Source organism: Rhipicephalus sanguineus, chromosome 5 (assembly GCF_013339695.2).
Source record: "Rhipicephalus sanguineus isolate Rsan-2018 chromosome 5, BIME_Rsan_1.4, whole genome shotgun sequence".
Lineage (NCBI taxonomy): Eukaryota > Metazoa > Arthropoda > Arachnida > Ixodida > Ixodidae > Rhipicephalus > Rhipicephalus sanguineus.
The window spans coordinates 64,257,523-64,276,865 of NC_051180.1; the positions used below are offsets into that span (position 1 = coordinate 64,257,523).

At 45.4% G+C, this 19,343-nt stretch overlaps 1 protein-coding gene across 1 annotated transcript in view; it reads right to left on the reverse strand.

The window, feature by feature from the left end:
* Positions 1 to 281: 281 nt before the first annotated feature.
* Positions 282 to 19,343, reverse strand: part of LOC119393709 (uncharacterized) — a 30,544-nt gene continuing 11,482 nt past the window's right edge. Inside the window, exons 2-6 of the mRNA XM_049415956.1 lie at positions 8,385 to 8,421; positions 7,384 to 7,760; positions 5,797 to 6,123; positions 975 to 1,084; positions 282 to 327 (exon numbers count right to left, since the gene is read on the reverse strand). Coding sequence (XP_049271913.1) covers positions 999 to 1,084; positions 5,797 to 6,123; positions 7,384 to 7,760; positions 8,385 to 8,421 — 827 coding nt within the window. The 3' untranslated portion in view covers positions 282 to 327; positions 975 to 998. The remainder of the gene's footprint in view (positions 328 to 974; positions 1,085 to 5,796; positions 6,124 to 7,383; positions 7,761 to 8,384; positions 8,422 to 19,343) is intronic.

Genomic DNA, 19,343 nt, shown 5'->3' on the forward strand with positions numbered 1-19,343 from the left:
TACATTCTGCGAAAACATTTCGTAGAAGAAGGGGGCGAGAAGGTGAACACAAATAACAGGGAGTGCGTTGTTCTCTCTCTCTTCATTTGAAAACCGTCTCTCTCCTCCGTTCCTCGCCTCATGCAGCATTATTGGCTGTCGTCTCTGTCAGCAGTCAACCGCGCAGGTAGCGGTGCCTCCAACGCCATTTCGGTTCTTCTCTGTCGCCCTCTTGCTACCGTTCGGTTTGGTGCGATAGGAATGTACAACGATTCTCTTCATTTGATCTGGGCACATAAATTTTTCCCGAACGCAGATGACTTGGTCTCAATAGTAGATCACCGGAAGCTGCAAATCATAAATTAAAAAAAAAAGAAGTCACATACTACACCAATTGAACACTTTTTCGGCGTTGAAACAAAACACATTCGAAGAATAAACGCAATCAACTTGGTGCGCAAGAATGATTGTGGCGGGCCGCATTAAGAGAATACAAGCTCCTCTCCACTGAATGACAGTCTTTCCCTAATCTCTATTTTGTTTTGTCCTGTGAACAGGATAAAGATAGGCTTGTTTTTGTACAGGGTACAAACGATAGACCACGACTTTGTTAAATGCTTGGGGTTTGTGGAATACAAGTTGGTTGGTCGGATTTTCCTCAGATACTTCGCGCAACCCACACCAGGGGATCGGCCATGAAGTAGAAAATGTGTTGTTTAGGACAAAAAATGAGCTTGATGAATTAATATATTTAGAAATAAATAGTCTAGCATGAACTAACGATTGATATAAACAAACGAACTTCAGAAAAATGCTAAGAAAAAATGAAAAATAAATAAAACACTGTGATCGAAAAGGAAGCGTTCCAAAACAAAACTGAATTTAGTTAATCTTAACATTCAATTTTTTGTCATCTTGTGGACGCTTGTTCATTGTTTATCGGATATCAGTGCTTTTAATTCACCGTATACGGTGACTGGCAACAGCCTGCTCACCTCGTGGCTGGACCCTGGTGGACATTATCGTAAGGCCCAGATAATTGAAAACATAGCGAGGGCGACAGGCCAACTCATCCCTCGGCAGGTGGCGCTGTCCATGTAGTATTCTGCGAGAGGTGAAACGTAATACCCATGAGACATTGCTTCCCAGGAGTCAAAGGAAGTTTTTTAATTATTATTATTATTATTACACAAACTATGCGCTTCATACGTATAAACTGGTACGTTTCAACAGACGTCGCTCAAGAATCGTCAGTTTATCGTATGAGTTATAAGGTTGTCTGAACGCAAGTAGCGTGGCTTTAAAGCAGTTTCTTTATGGTGCTGCATTTAAAAAAGCAAAATAGGGCCTTGCTTCTAGAAATGTTCATTTCTAAATGCTACAAAAATAGAGTCATTAGTATTTCACGAAGAAGCGGAGCAAAGGGGATTGTTATGTTATAAATATATTTAAGCACCTGGTAATGCGTTATCACACTTTACGAGTCTGTTTCGGCGGTCCCTAGTGACGCAAAGTGAAGCTCTATATTGTTAACATAATTTTGTGCACTCTTTTGTGCAATGATATGTTCACCAGGAGAGATCGTATGAAAATGCGCGAACTGTACCGGCAGCGAACGCATTCATGTGACAAATAAAGTCCTGATGTTTCTTAGCGAATGCAGCGCACCAAGCAAGCAGCCGTCGTATGAAAAGCAGCACATACGAAAATAACGCTCGTGAATTACCTCGGCTTATAACGTACACAGTTTTGCTAGGAGTTCGAGAATCAACGCTTTTTGAAACGGATAAACGTACGTGAACAAGGTTTCCTTTACCTCCTAGTAATGCAAACATTTTTTTTTTCAGACAGTGCCACACGGGAAACAGAGTAGAAGCGGAGGGTAAAGAAAAGAAGAAATGAAAGAATATAGAAACACTACAACCATTTTTTGTAGCTCAAAAACAAATGCAGTGGGTTTGCATCAGTGCAGCAAATAACAAGAAATAATTTTTGGATACTATCAAGCGCAAACGAATGCTTGGCTCACATTTCGACAAAACGTTTATAATCTTCTCGGTGCACATGGACGAGCAGCTAACGTAGCTCGGAAAAAATATAACGAGCGTATTAAGCAACAGGTATACCTTGTTTAATAGATGAAATAAATCGGAGCAGTGGTGTCGGGTGGCCAGTTATCAATTGGCAACGTGCTACTGACGATTGTCCACTTTGTTGTCAGGATAAAAATTGAAAAAATACAGAAATTAAGAAACCAAAAGCAAGAGTTCTTCGATTCGGCTCAAAAATAATAAAATCCCCGCATCAAAGGTGCATTCTGGCCGTCGCACTCATTATAACATCACAAATCACTATAGAGAAACAATAAACACAACAAATATCCTCGAAGAAAATGGCACCGTCGAGTGTTTTGCAGTAGTTGGAAAAGTTGCAATAATGAAATATATCCATCTGTTCCTTTCATTGACACCGGCGACCTCCATTCCGGCGTCTGTCTTTTGTTTGGCGCCAGCGGCCCTTCATCCATAATTCATGAGCAGAAATTACGGCCTTCTACGGTGAGGCCCTAAAAGTACTGGGTCCGAACCATGGCGCGCCCACGGAAACGAGAGCGGCTCGACGTCGACGATCGTTTGCCGTAAGGCCCAGGGGCAAGCGCTTGCGTCTCGCACGCTCTTCGCCACCGTCATTACCCGTAATGTACTGAAAAGCTATTCCGCCAGAATGCTGCCTCGTGAGTTCCTTCGGCCTCGGTGATCCGTGCACCGCTAAGCGTCGCTTGGTTCCCGTTTAATGCGAACGGCAGTTCAACCAACTTCACTGCGCACGCTATGTCTCGGTCCATAAGTTTTTTTTTTCTTCTGAAGTGCGGTAAATATGTCGGAAGACGGCTACAAAATTGATACAACATAGAGTCGCGTTCACTTTCCATTGCACATTCTCAGCCTGTGGAACGTGTGCGCGGGAATTTCCAAGTGTGTCCAAATCACTGGTTTCCTCTTTTAAAGATTGAAGACCCAGCATTTCATTAAAAGCTCTAAAATATTTCGATAAAAAATTACGCTGCATCTTTACCGAGAATGTGAATATTTTCAGAGCTTTTTTGTGTGTCTGTTAAGCAAATGCTTCATACCGATGACACTGCCATCCTCTTTAGCTAGCAGGATGTCATATCAATGGCGTATATGTTAAGGAGAAAGCCTTATATTCCTCATGAATAAAACAAGTCGGCTTAGTCGATGTCAACATGAATAGTGGCAAAAAGTCGCAAACAATATAATATAAACAATGTAAACGTCATAATGACGCCGTGTTGAGATGTAATCATCAAGCCATTAATCATGGAAATTTCTGGCGTCATCATTATGTCATATGACGACGTCATCACATGACATCATCGCAATAAAACGCTTCACGTGTACCAATCTTACCATTTAAAAAGGGGTGTAACGGTGGAAAGCACATAGTAATTACTCTTGTCTTGTTATTAATATTTCGTAGTACACTTGAGTGTACTACGAAAACTTACCGCTTGGTATGGTTTAATCATTAATGAAGAAAGCTCATCAGAGACACCGCAATCTCATATACACTGCTTTTGTTATCATATGTTCTTGGCAATCATTACAGCCTGCCCATGTACACGCCAACAGCTTATTGCGAAAGAGAAAAATTCAATTTGAAGTGAGCAATCATGCAAGTTTGTGAAGCCGTTTTCTGCTATATGAGTAGCAAGCAAATAACTTAAAGCGGCTACCGCTCTTCGAAAGAAACAAGAAATGAGCTGCGCCATTGCATCATTAGTACAAGGGATCCTAACGGTCGATACAATGTAGAAGTTCCCACTTCTCAACCACGAGCGGTTTTTCATTCTAGCAAGACGATGCGCCGCGCACCATTAGCGAGGCATGCCAGAGCACCAGCGACCGTAACAACGCCGATTAAGGTCCACAACAGTGGCGCGTGGCAGAGCATTCCGGCTCATTTGTCTCCTGCATGGCTCTTTTATTATTTCTTGCGTGCCTGCTTAATTCTTGTTCTCTCTCGTGCGTTCCTCGCCTGGCCAGCGGAAGGATTGTGGCTTCAGTTCAGAGTGGGGAAGGGAAAGAAAAGGGTGTGGAGGAAAGAGCCCACCATTTGCGAGGCAGGCCCATTGCCGCGCATGGCTCCCTGAGCACCCAATTGCCGAATCTCTCGGCAATTAGTAGCGCTGAGAACAGCACGTCGCCGCTGCGAGGACGTAAATCGCGAATCACATTGTCCGGCCGGGCTCGTCCGTGGGACGGACACGCTGGAACCAAATGTTCTGCCGTCTTCATCTCACTCTAACTCTCTCCCTCTCTCCTCAACCCATTCCCTTGGTGCGTCAGTAATGGTCTTTTTCGGGGCCGCCCAAGCGAGAAAGGCGCTGAACACGCCCCTGAAATTAAGGAAGAAGCGCAGCGCTTCTACTTCATTTCAACCCCTTCGTTCTAATTTCTTGCACGCTAGCTTATATTTCTAGACCTTTCCAAAGTTTTCTTCTTTTTTTTTCCTTGTGGGCAGCGCCATGTTCTGCAAACACTTCAGGGCTCCCCTCCTCTGCCTGTTCTGCGTGCCGCCCTTCCCTCGTGCTCCGCGAGGAATTTGCAGACTTAGACTGCAGCGCGCGCGACAGGGCGCATGAATCTCCCTGTTAATCGTGTTTGCCGCAGCCACTCCCACGTTCCTCCTGAAAGCCGTTAGTGCGGAGGGGACGAAGGGAGCGCACGGCCTCCGCCGAGTCGGTGTACACGGTGAACGAGGCTGCGCATAAGTTTACGTCTCAAGGCGTCTCTGTGTGAGTGCGTACGTGTACACCGAAATGCTGCGCTTGCGCAGCTCGGTTGCCATGTCGCCACCCCCCCCCTTCACCTCCACTATCGTCACCATGGGTTTCCTCGAACGTGTCGGTGGACGATAAGGCGCTTCCAGCGGGGCTTGTCGTCAGGCTTCGTAATTAATCGAGGTGGCTGAAAGGAGTTATATCGGAAACGGTCCCTACACCCTAGTGCACCCACGCGCTTAGCTCAACCCCCTTTGTGGCGACCGACCGCATAGCCTCCATTCTTTTCGACCACCCCTTGTCTCCAGCAACCGAGGGAGAAACCCTTAGGAAGGAAAGGAACAGGGACATGGCGTGGAGTCTTGCGCGTACACCGTTGAGGTGCAGGTGTTGTTTCACACTAGCGTTCCCGTACACGGTGGAAAGAGCAGCAGCGGCACATTTCCCGGGATGGGTGGTGTTAATGAAGCATCGTGGGTGCCTCTGTGAGAAGCATTTTCATGCTCATCTTTTGCGAAAGCACGGTGATGAAAGCGCGCTTTGTGTTCATCGCGGCGTTCAAGTGCCAAATAAAAGGCAAAATGCTCTCCGTGCAATGGCATGTTCTAGTTGGCACACACAGCATTTTAGGTTTGCTGCCGGACTCAGGCTGCGTGAACAAAGAAGGCGTCTCAAAAGAACGACTGAGATCCGTTTCTACAGGTCGCAGTCTGTGTAAAAATTGGGCTGATAAAACTTACTTTTAGTACGTTTTGATGAGGAAATATTAAAGTATATGGGCCTCAATATTTCAAACAGTTTATTTAATATATCTTACTCAGACCTAAACTCGTCAAAGTTTCTCTTGTCTAAGTTTATTCGGTCTCGTACTCAACAGGGCTCACTCGGACTAGAAGTAATTCTATCCAGTTGGGCTCACTGATCTTCCGGTCAACTCACTCTAAGACTCATGGTTCGGTCTCGACATTAGTGAGTCGACTCACGAGTTTACCAGGCTATGGTGGCGGGCTCACCTGGGTAGAACTCGATGAGGCGCTGCTTCTTGAAGTCCGTGCCCGGTATGGAGAGCAGGCACACGAACAAGTGTCGGCCCGAACGCGAGAATTGCTCGTCGGGCACCTGGCTGGAGACGCGAGTGACGTAGGATCCGTCCTGCCTGGGCGTCACCCGCTGCGTTGGTGCGAGGGCGTGGCGCCGTGGCGGCGACGAGGACGATCCCTCGTCCAGCTGGTACAGCGACAGCGTGGGCAGAGGAAATGCGCCCGTGGCCTCGCACACAAACGTCGTCGCCGACTCCTCGGCGGCTCGTGAGTAGTTGAACACGAAGTGCTTTGGACGTGCTGTTAGAGAAGGTGAAAAAAATTGTGGGCAGCTTTCACAAGTGGAGCAAGACTGGGCTAACAGCGGAGCTTGTGGCCAGCCTACATTATTAGCAAGATCTTATTTAGCACGGTCCTAACTAGCAAGGTCTTCATTAGTTGTATTCTACTTAGTAGGATCCTGATTAGTAAAGACCTCTCACACTGATCCTGACAGTTTCTTTCTCTTTCGCTCTATTTCTCTCTCCTTTCCCTTCCTTTTATCAGTTCTGTGCTTTTTTTCGTTTTCCTCAGAAGGCAGACACATTGAAGAAACGCCTACGTGGCAATCCATCGTGCCAACCTCAATAGGTGTGCTGGCCATATGCCTTCTTATCCGCCGAATGACTATGCGATAGAGAAAAATGCACAACTTTCCTCATTTCTAGAGTGTACGTCGCCACGAGCAAACTGCCCTTATTTATAGTCAATCCTAAGATGAAGACCAGGAGGAAGAGAGCGCGCGCCGGCTGAGTTATTGCGTTGCACGTGCTGGGCGCAGCTTAGTTTTCTGGTCACGCGAAACGGCGGAACAAATAGCTTAAACAGCTCAACCGTTAAAATCGGGTGAAGGAACTCGAGAACGACCGCGCAGAGAACGTTTCAGATCGCAAACATTTCCCGGGTCTGTGTTACGAGATAGAATGCGGAGACTGTGAAGCTTCATACATTGGCATATCCGGGAATTAAAGGGACATGTAGTCTCCGATGTATTGGCCTAACACGCCGTCGACACGGGCCATACATTCTAATGCACGTCAGTACAAATCGCTACCACGGAAGAGTCATTATCTTCTCGCCTACTATTGGAGTCACTGTACATTCAATCTAGTATCACACTAAGCCGGACACATGGCAACATGCCAGAACAGTACGCAAGATTCTTCAGCAATCTAATCATACTTAAGTGATGCCTTTTTGTATTTTCCCTTTATTGTGAACAAGAAAACGTTGTAACGTCATTCGAAACGTCGTATTATATAGTTTTTTGATGCTCTGACGTCTGACATGGGAGACCTGAGCCCAGGTCATCAATCTGCCGAACAATCAGTAACGTTTTTTTCATCCGTCCTGATTGTGGCGAGTGTATTGTTTTTCTGCAATGTCCGCTCCTCGCCGTACAATGTTTAGTCGAATCCTTGAGTATAATTCATGATTATACAAAGAACATCCTAAACTACGCTGGCGTCAGCTGCAAGTCATAAGCAGTTCAGCTTATGAACAACGCGCCGCGCAACTCACCATAGACGGTCATGAGTTGCGACTTTTGGTCCTGGCTACTGTGGGAGGTGACGTGACACGAGTACCGGCCGCTCAGCTCGGTGGTCGGGCGCAAAAGGTTGAGGGCGCGGAATTTTGTGAAATGGTTGGCGGTGACCGTGAAGTCTGTGTTGAGGCGTCCCTTGAGCCTCTGCGAGACGTGGCGCGTCTCCAGCTCGGGTATCCACTGGTAGATGGGCTTCGGATCGTCGTTCAGGAACCACTTGACCACCAGCTGCGAGTCGTCTCGCTCCGTGTACGCGTACTCGCAGTCCAAAGCACTGAGTCCTCGGTGCCATTCTCCACCCACGTGGGCACTGATAACCGCACGATTTGCACGCCACTCGCCGTCCGGATTGCTGCAAACAAAAAACGCAGGCAATCACGAATGGGCTTTCTGGAACTACGTTGAGCTACACACTGGTTAAAGAGCGTCTTGGTCCTGGTGTAGAAGCTTGGGCGTATTCGAAAAGCATTGGAATGAACAGAGCGCAATAAATGACGGCGACAGAAAAAAACACAACACACACACACACACACACACACACACGCGCGCGCGCGCGCGCGCACACACACACACGCACGCGCACACACACACGCACGCACACACACACACACACGCGCACACAGCGCTGGCCTGCAACACTTTATTCATGGGACAGGCAGAATGAACTACATGCATATATACCTATATACGTATGTCGCACATGTCAGTGGCATATGTATATAGTTAATCCTGCCCTTCGTATGAATAAGTCTGCTGCTAGTCGGCGCTGTGTGTCTGTTGCCCTTCTTGGTCCCTGTCTTGTACTGCACTGTTTTTCTTCCAAAGCTTATTGTACAATCTGACACAATAACTTGTGTTATATTCGTAACCATGAGCTGAAATGGTGACACCTAAGATCATGAAGGAAAATCATTTATGGGTACCAAGTTTTTGAAAGTTCTTCTAAACTATACGTAAAAAGAATTGGGCATGTTACCTGAGTTCCGCACCCTTCATGAACTTGCCCGGTGTGACTGGAACCCACAATGAAGGTGCAGGAATGCACGGATATGATTACTGACAGCGTTCCAGCCGGCAAAGAAGTGATCAGTAATTATTTCTTCCGAACCCCGATAATAATTATTTTCCAGAGAATACATTCCCGCAACTAAAATTTAACTGAATAAGAGTTTGTTTTTTTCCGTCACAAGGAAACTTCTGTTTCGGCACAATGCCCTTTCCTAATGTAATGATGTGTCATAGTTCTTGCTTGTTTTGGTTAAGGTAAGGAAATAGGAAGGCCTAATGAACGACACAGTAGTACAACTCACGTCAATAGTGTAACAACTAGAGTGTGACGAAGATAGTCTTCCACGAAAGAGAAGAGAGGACCGTGACAGGGACACAAGAAGATACAGTTCGATTACATATACCGTTTGAATTAGGCGTACTATTCAGCGTTACATTTTCACACAGTACATTATGAAACTATGGCCCATTGTAGAGAAAGAAATCAGAAGAAATGCTGCATTGAAGTTACGTCTAATAAAGTTTTCGTGAAAACCATTTTGCAGCATGCATGTATCTCTCTAATGACGTTCCACATCGTTCGGCAAATCTTCACCATATTGAATAACAAAGGAAAAAAACACGAATAAGTGCAATGTTCTCCTTGACGCGTTTTATAGCGGCTTATGTTGGATCCACCACACGAACGTTGAAAAAGATTATCAGCCATTCCAGTCTACGAAGACGAATGTCCATCCAAGCTGCGTAGCACACGGCAAATAGGTGACGCAGAATTTTGATGAATGGTACAGAAAGGAAACATTGATGTAAGGCACAGAAATGTACATAAAGTCACTTTTGCATTTAGCGTATGCTCCTTTAATGCATTTCCACCTCAATTTGCTTGGGCCATTAGTGCAGTGCGCGGTTTATTTATACTTATGTGATATCGACAAATGCGTGCTGCGGTCAATATTGCCACTAAAAGCAGTGCCTGTAAATTGACAAAAAAATATATTGCAGCGACAAATTAGAACAATGGCCAAGATTGTACCTTCCCCTTTTCTTAATGTTTCCTATGGCACTGTCATTATGAACGTTGTATTAGCACGAGAAATATCATCCGTTTCTCTCTGACTAGTTAACGTTTTTTTGTGGGCGTGAGTATAATCACGCAGTGTTATTATATCTGCGTGTCAAGCTCACGTGCACGTCTGATGGCATTGTTCTTCATGAAAAAGCACTGAAAGCGCAGAACAAACTTTCATTTTGCGAGACAAAGTGACCTGCGGTCTTTTCTTTGTTCGTTTTTTTAATGCCGGGCTCTTACAATTGTGTCAGCATAACGAAAATAAACGGACAGAAGCGAAACGAAAACTGAAAGTATTCGATTTCCTCCGAAAGAAATACACGAAGATGACTAAAAATAAAAGCCAAGATGCGCGGAAACGTACGTGACCCAAATGCTAGGGAGCTATCCGGGCGGAAAACGTTGTTGAAACAGTGATGTGCCATTAGTAAAATAGAAAGGGCGGCATACGCTTCCCTTTCGCGCGCAGATCAATTAGACACACTCGATACAGTCATGCATTGGGCTTAATTAAGATAGCTCGTCGTTTCTGCGCCGAAACTAATCACGTCAAGTGGGCAACAAATGAGCGATGGAAGCTGGTTCCGCCAGAAGCAGGAAAAAAGAACCACTTCAGTGATTACAAAAAAAAAAAGCCACTGCGCTTTTATGTTGTTTTATATACTCAGACTAGATAGAAGACCGATCGCTCGGAATGTCATGGAAAAAGCAGCAATGCAGCGCGCATGTTTGGAGCAAGAGAAAGTAATAACGATATTGAAGTACAAAAGCATATCATTATAAAACAAGACATCGTGTCTCTTCTTTCCACATAGACAAAAAAAAACAACAACTAAACACTCCAATGTGTGAGGATGGAGAAAATGTATTGATATACGTAAAGCATATTGATATACGCTTTGCAAAACGTTTTCTCGCTGTGCATAGACTTTGATTAGTTCGATTTCTAATTGACATAGACGTCGAGCTGGAAGCGCTGTGCACTCGTGAGCTGCTCTACACGTGGTGAACGAAAGCCGAGAAAGCATCAAATAAGCACGATAGGAAATTTCCCCACTGCATGAGCGAAAATCAATGAATGAAAGCCGCGCTCGTATAGCTTTCGCAGTCATTTTTTTTTCTACGCCGCGTCGTGCATTCTATTACAGCCGTCGCCAAAATGAAGGAAACGAATTATCGACGCTTAGATTATTGCCGGCAACCCCGGCCGCTCGCAAACTTTAACGTGCTGTCGCTTTGAGTTCTGTTGTCGCTAATGTTCTTGCCGCGTTACTTTAAAGAGGCACACTGTGCGCATTTCTAAAAATTCTGACCTTTATCTCATAGTGAAAATTCAATTACGCGTAGCGTATTTAGACGCCCAATCTTCCATAATGCAGCTCGACTATTTCGTTATTGCGGTGGCGGGCACAGTGACGCGGTCTGGCTTTCCGTCTGCCTTATCTCTAACCTAATGATGTTGTATTATCAGCTACACTTTGCGCAAGCGCCCTAATGACTGTTCTTCATCGCGCCATAAGTTACGCAAGGATTTGATAACGCTTAGCCGCTACAGTAGCGATTTATTCTAGATTTATAGCCTCACAGCGTCGTAATACGCGTCAGGGTTCGCGCCTATATTAAGTGCATTAATGCATTTATTTTAGTTGGCGCAGAATTACCTTAAACTATCAGCGGCACGGCTAGATTTAGAAATATTGCCATCTGAGGACATCTTTGGTGGTTATATTTCAAAAAGAAGCAGATAAACATTTATAGCCTAATACTTTTACTATTATGTGACATGGTGCACGTTTACTCAATCTACTCGGCAACAAATCCGTACTGAATCCACAAGTAGTCCGAGAACCATTTTTTCTTCAATCAGTTCTGTGCAGAGATAAATTACAGTCAGAAAGGCATTCTGTGGGTCCCGCTGTTTTGCTGCATTGCAGCAAAGTCATAAAGCGAGCAACGAGCCTGCAGAGTCGATCGTTGAACATCAAACGAATTGCCATGAATGGAAGTACTCAACGAAAGAAAAATTAGTTGTGTACATTGCACAACAACTCAGATGAACTGGCATGGCACTGCTGGATATTGTTTGCTCTCCGAGCCCGATAAGAGAAGAATTCAGAGAGCAAGCACTAGATGGAGCATCGGTGGCCTCCTATGAAGTCTACTTGCACGGCGTGGAAGAGAACCTCGATCGAATTTCCGGGCCTCCCTTTTCACCACGCAGACCGCCCGCTGGTTGCTTCGTTTCTCCAATACTGAACGCCCTCTTGTGCGCAGTTATTACGCTGCTGTGCTCTTACGAAAACGGTCCTTTCATCGCATTCTGCGCGTTTTCTTTTATGTTTCTTTTCTTTTTGTGTTTTTCTTTTTCGTTCTCTCGTTGTGTTCTAAAAAAACAGCGCTGGTCGGCGCTTTGCCGCCATTATAGGTCAACAAAGAAATATCCTTGCATCATATGCTATACACGAAATGTCAATAACTTGAGGCCTTGCCTTGAAATATCTGTAATGACTATGTTTCGCGTCTTAGTGAACAAAGGTTCGTGATTTTATATGAGACGCCGCCGAGACTTTCTGATTTGAAAGCTTTGCTGGAAACGAAACAATGGATTGAGCTGAAAAGAACATGTCATTTCTTGGTCTATATTACGTATGCGTTACTCACAGTGCAACGGACGACGAAGGAAATGGCTACGAAAAGCATTTTAAATGGGGCAAATACGGGGAGAGGCGAATGTAAGAAATTTCTCATACGAATTCACTTGCCTTCCCTAGCTGATTTCTGCCGCCGCGTTAGCCCATGGTCGGCTGCTGACCCGAAAAACGCGGGTTTGGTCTCGGCCGCGGAGGTCGCATTTCGATGGATGCGAAATTCTTGTGGCCGAGTACAGCAGGATGCCAGTGCACTTTGAAGAACCCCAGATGGTCGAAATTATCGGAAGCTCTCCACTGCGGCGTATTATAGCCTGAGTAGATTTCGGGCGTTAAAACATAAACCAAACAACCAGCCAAGTTTATTTCTTTTGAGCTCGAGAATGCGCCATTCGAACTATTCAAATATTTGTACTTTATATATGTCAGATATCAGGTATAAGAAGACTTACTCCAGTCCCGAGGAAGGGCGAATGTTCTGAATCACTTTTCTGCAAGATACATAGTTGCTTTTATTGCGAAAATACAGTGATTGATTAACAAACGCAAGAGGTACTTTACTTTACCGCTGTAAAAATTTCTAGTCATTCAATAAAAACATTTTACACGTGTAGCCTACATATGAAATCGTGGTGTTTCGCTAATACACAACTTCTACCACATTTTTATCTCTTAAAGGGGTCATGAAGCACCCCTTGGGCTTGTTGAAAAAACACATCCTGCGGAAAGCTGACACGGCTATGAACTGCTCTGCCAAATATTACAGTCGTGCGCGCAGCGTAATGGCCACAAGCGGAGCGCGAAGTTGCCGTTTCCCCAGGCACCCTCTTTTCAAACAGAGGCCGATTCTCACTCTCGTCGGTGGGCGGGGCGTCTGTCCGTTTACGTCGCGGATCTGTCCGTTTACGTCGCAAGAGACATAGCATGCTTATTGGCCGATAGCCGACGTAAATCGAGAGCGGCGTTCGGATCAGATGCGCTTCTTGCCGCGGGGTGCCGCCACTTGCCGGCGCCGCACTCCTCAGTACACGGTAGCCGCACTCGCGCAAGCGAATCACAACGGGAGAGCGATCGCGTTTCATAACGCGCGCTACCGTAACTTCTTTCCCCCATGCCATCCCTCCCTGTCTAGCTTCCAGTGCGCTCGTCGGCACGAGAAAAGAGAGAAAGCGCTGGGAGCGTGCGCCAAACCCCCGTAACTCCGCTGATTCTTGACAGATTCGAGACATTTTTGCGGCAATCGATTCGGGAGGCAGTACACTCCGATACTGAGGTCATTAGATCATTACTTGGAAAAGTGGTTCATGACCCCTTTAATACGAGATGCAATGCTGTAAGTTCACCTTTCTGTCCTTAAGCAGACACGTCGCTGTACATTAATCTAGGAACACATTTTCGTAATGCCATTGCTAAGCAGCTCGAGGTAATTTAAATCAGTGTTTGTTATCATTTACAAGCTCTTCAGTTAATGGGAAGACCAACTGTTGTGAATAAGGGTTCAGCGAGTAAACGTAGCAGCGGTCACTACGTATCCAAGTCACGAGGGTAAGTCGGAGACTCGAACTAAGTCTATCAAAGAAGTATTCGCAGGTATGCTTCTTCATGAGAGAGTCGAGATCCGGCAGAGTAGTTCGGTATGGAGAGTAGTTAATGGGAAAACAAAAATATTGATGAGATGAAACCGTAAAAACAGGTTAGGGGGCGAAGCTTGGTATTGACCACAGCTTTTTGTCGTTACTCGGCACGGCACAACAACTTATGGCGAATTCCACTGGGAGATCCGGAGCGACCGCCGAAATCCTGCCGCGAGCACTCGGATTGTACCAAGGCTGCCAGAGGAACACGTGAATGCTCCGCATGAGGTCGCTCCGGAAGTTGTTTATGCATACGTCACGTAAATTGGCTCCGGGAACTATTTTTGCTTCCGCTCTGTGTGTTTCCGTGGGTGGCGGCTGCAAAGCGCGCATTTCGACCCCGCAGTGGCGTAAAGCAGGCGTGCCATTTTCTGTTTTGCGCTGACAAATATGGACAAGCACATGTAAATCTCTTCTTCGATGTAACCGATGATCTTCGGGCGTGCGCACAGTGGGTCAGGGAACATTTCTTTAAACACCATTTCGTAGAGCACGTACGGTTCGTCGTCATCGCTGCTGCTACTACTGTCAGAACTCGTGCTCTCGCTATCGCTCTGAGCAAGAAGCAAACCAGAAGCTCGCCCAGAGTCAAACAACGCCAATTTAGAAATGTAAAGAAGTGCACAGGGTATCAGACCACGCCTTAAACACGCTGAAGACAACCGAGTTGCCCGACTGTACCGGAAATGACGTCACCGCGTTGCCGGAGTTTCGGCGAAATCCACCTCTGCAAGACGGAGCAACTCGGAATGCTCCATCGCGGAGTGGGTTGCTTCGCATCTGCCAGTGGAAAGCGCGAACTTGCTCCGAATCGACCAGTGGAACGCAGATTCTCGAACGCGGAGCATAAAAACTTGCTCCGGCTCGACCAGTGGAATTCGCCATTAGCCATTGTGGACATAGACAGTGGTGGCCTTTGCTGATAGTTTATTTCTGTATTCCATCTCTCTCTCTTTCCTCCATCTTTAAATCTCCCCACCCTGTCCCCATGTGTAGGGTAGCAAACCGGTTGTCCTATACTGGTTAACCTCCCTGCCTTTCCTTCTCTACTATTTCTTCTCTTCTCTGTATTCCATCATTGTCGTTAGGGGGGTTGAACATGAGATATGCCCTGAAATTCTACTGACTCCTTCACCTCACGCTTCTTTTTTTTCGGGGGGGGGGGGGGGGTGGGGAGCAATTATGGCTCCGGATATGATAGAGGGCTGCTAGATTCACATCCTCCTTGGAAGGTGTACCACCAAAAACTGCCGCATTTAGTGTGCTGCCTTGACGCTGATACTGAACAGCGGTGCTGTGAAGTTAACATGTACCCCATGTTACAAAACACACAGACACCGCATTTCTTGCAACATATATGCTTAGCGACAGCAAGAGTAACATAAAAGCAGCATGAGTAGCGGCGCAATGCTTTCTAGAGATCAGGAAAGGGGATCGGGTGTGTGGACAGAAAAAAGAAGAAGATGTACAACCTATGTGTCCAGAATAAACACAATAACCTGCGAGACGCTACTCGTCGTGTTTGTATAAGGATTTCGGAGCTGCGGACAATACAACGAACGAAAATAGAATGCCGATCGGAGAACAATGTGGGCTTCGATAAATTGAAAAATCTGGCCGCACATTTGAAATCCAATGAAACAACGCCGCCGATGGCGGACAAAAGGAAAACCGGAACGTGGATGTCCTGTTTGTACAGAATTGAAAGAGCTCCTTCCTTTGAACAAGACTGCTGTGGCTTAAATATTAAAAAGAGCGAAACGGGAAAACGTGGTGAAGAAATGGAATGAAGTGAAAAAAATGAAAATGTCCTTAAAAATATTGGGTCAACAAAGTTTGGAAAAGCTTTTCGGCACGCTGCCCGGGTAAACAAGAGCAAAGGTTTTTCGGGAAAGGAAAACACTCAGGATCAGTGGTGGGAACGACAGGAGTGACCATTCAAACAAAACAAAGCGAAGCAAAAAGAAGAACTAAACTAAGCAGAACCTCTTTGAAAGAGCTTGATTCTGCTTCGTTTGCGGCTGTATTGCACACGTTTCGGGGAGCCAACGTCGTGTCTGATGCGTGCTTCAGCTTGACTGCTTAATCCTCGCAGCATATCAAAGCTACAAGATACCTCCAGTATTAGCTTAGACAGTCTGTGCGATGTGCTCAACATCCAATGTGCAACACGTCTTGTGTGATTGTTCCCCCCTTTTTTTTATTGATATGATATATAAGGAGATGTTGGCCTGTATTTCTGCATGAGCATTGCTTTTAGCCCTTCGTAAAATATCCAGTGCCAGTGGGTGGTCTTTGTGTTGCGTCTGTAAGCGAAAAAAATGGCGGCATGTTTCGATTGTTCTGACTGGAAAGGGTGCATGTCGAGTCTCAGCTATGACAAGGCTGCTGGAAGTCGCTCGTGGAACACCTAGGCAGACGCGCAGTTTCCTTGCTAATAGTCTTTGAAGTCGCTCCTCTGAAGTGCAGGAAAGGCCGTGTAAGACTGTTGCAGAATATGCAACTTTTTGTCGTAATAAAGCATTGTGGACAGCGAGCATGGATGATACAGATCCACCCCATGATGTCCCAGCAATTCTGCGGAGTATATTCACTAGCATATTCACCTCGTTTTCGAGTTTTTTATGTGAGGTGCCCATGATAGCTGCCTATGAAGTATTACTCCGAGAAACCGATGCTGTGTCACAGTCATTAGTGGTTCGCCTTCTAAATTGAGATTACTACTCAGAGTGACGGCTTTTAAGAACAGCGCTGCATTTGCAACGCCGCTCGAGGTTGGAGCGGCGACCCCTTCTCGGCCCGTGGCACAGTAGCGCCTGCGCTATACGCAACACCCAACCTGTGCTGGTGTTCTTAAAGACAGTACACCTGAACGAAACATTACGAAATACTTTTTGAGTATATACAGAGTGTTCAACGTAACAAGAACCAATGATGTAAAAAGAAGTGGTTAACCGCAAGTGAATGAAACCAAGGACGTACGTTCCGCCGTTATCTGGCGTTCGTATTAGTATTAAATGCGAAGCATGCCTTAGAGACAAAGGCACTTTGTCCGTTTCAATCTACCGATCTATCTATCTAGCCGCTTACGTCCAGGTGCTATCATGGTCGCCTGCTTTGCTTGGTATATATCAAAATTGCCATAGGAGGGTATCAGTGTATGACGAACCTTACTAAAATGTCATGACATGAATAAAATGGCAAGCCTGTCGCGTACATCCTGAAACCCTTTCTCAGAGTCACGTGGGGCGCATACCTGCAAACCACAGCCCGTGGAATGTGCGCATGCGCCACAGGTGATTGATTCAAAGTTGATGTCAACCGAGGAACGGCGAGAATAGGCATTGCAAATCGTAATGCGATATCGGTAAGGAGCCCGTGTCAAATAAAATCCGGTACCAGCGTCGGCGGCGTTGTCGGTGAGCGAAAAATTCCGATACACGCATATAACAAGAATCATGATTCGAGCCGCTATCGAACCCAAACGTTTTGTGTGGCGGTGAAGTATTTCTTACCGCAGAGCCGCGCAAGAGCTTGAAACTGCGCATCAAAAGACCTTATACAGGCATGATGTCCCGGCAAAGACAATTGTGGTTCCAATGTTGACTATCAGCTTTCATGAAATGTAATAAATACACATGTACTCCTATGAGGCAGCAAGCTGAAGTCGAGAATTGCTCAACCCTGAGGAATATGTTAACGATCGCTAGTTATGACATGCGCACCATGACAACATAACATGCAATTAATTTCGACGTAACTGGCTTGTTTGGTCTAATATGAGTGGTAACGTTACGTCAGACCATAAGCTACCATTTCGGCTGCACCAGTGTAGTCAACGTGCCTGTAAGACAACAATCTGCACTCTACTGAATTTACACTAAGACATCGATCCAACTCGCAACGCTATGCTCAAAGCAAAAGTGAGTAAATAAATAAATAAATAAATAAATAAATAAATAAATAAATAATAAATAAATAATAATATAATAAATAAATAATAAATAATCTAAGGCAGCATAGGCAACCACTCGCTGGCTGCTTCTCATTAAATCGATTCCCACAATGCGTGGAATTTGCCAGACTTTTTCATATTATGCTTATTTAGTTAATTCTCAAAGACCAAGTATGCAAAATTTTTCATATTAACCATCAGGGCTCGGTGAGTTTCATTACTTTCAAAACGGCATTCTAAGACTACCTATCCAATTTAGTGTGGCAACGTATGTGTGGTCATTCTCTCCGGCGTTAGCGAAAGCTCGCGGAATATGAAATAGAACAACGTGACTGCGCTCACGCGCTACAGTATTGCAGCGCTCTCAACCATGCTTAGAGTGAAACCACCGTGCGTGCGGACCATCAACGTATCGCTGGTCGGGAACGACGGCACTCTGTTGTCGTGTGCCGCCATCAGAAGTGCTGTCCCTCTGTTAAACCGATGCTGAATAAAGGTTGGCGCGAAACTGGGATAGCCTATAAGAAGAGCTAACGCTGTGCTTACTCAATCACGTTATACCATTGCAAGTACATACATACATACATACATACATACATACATACATACATACATACATACATACATATACGTACGTACGTACGTACATACATACATACATACATACATACATACATACATACATACATACATACATCTACATACATACATACACACATACATACATACATACATACATACATACATACGTGTATACTTATTTTTATTTACTTATACTGAGAGTATGCGTTTAACGGTGTATGGTGTGCGTTTGATACAGTGTGTGTGTATAAACACAAACTCCGTCAATAATACACACTCGAAATAGGAAAGTTTGGCGGCCATTCTTTCTTGTAGGAAGTACCCACAACGTTGTCAAGTTCTATTGAATGCGGTGTACTTTGCCCAGAGCTCATTCACGCGCGAGGTCTGCATCAAGAAAGCGCTGACGAGGCGAATTGAAGTAGACCATGTGCACATATAAAAATGTGTACACCTTAACAGCTCTGCGATCGCCACAACTAGCAACTGACGAACTCTAAAACAGGTAAACATAGCCATTCAGATCCGCCACATCATACCGGCGACGGGAAGTGCATGCCACATCGTCCAGTTTGTTGTCACAGCACGAGAGTGCAGAGTCGTGTCGTCCTCAGTAAACAGCCTTCTCCGGTAGGTATCCAGGGCTGACGGCACGCGATGTCGATAAACATGCCAGGAGCAAAAGGAAGTGGTTTTAAGAGACTCATAGCTCATTCTACCTGCCTTTGTCATGATATGCTCTAAACGCCAAACCGTGACAACAGCGTCTTGTAAAGGTGAGAATACATAATGAATTCCATTCTACACGTGTGCCAATTGTTGCCAAATTGGAGAGGCTTTCTTTTGTTGTGAGGTTTTTTAATGAATATTCGTATTTTGTGTAAATGGGTATTCTGTTCAAATTCTCACTGCGTATGTGCTCCATATTATGCTGACCGAACTGCTCTTCCATGGCAAGATTATTATCCGTTTTACAATGTACAAACGCATTACGTCGTTCCATTTGTGCGTGCTAGTGTTAAAAATGCTTTATGTAATG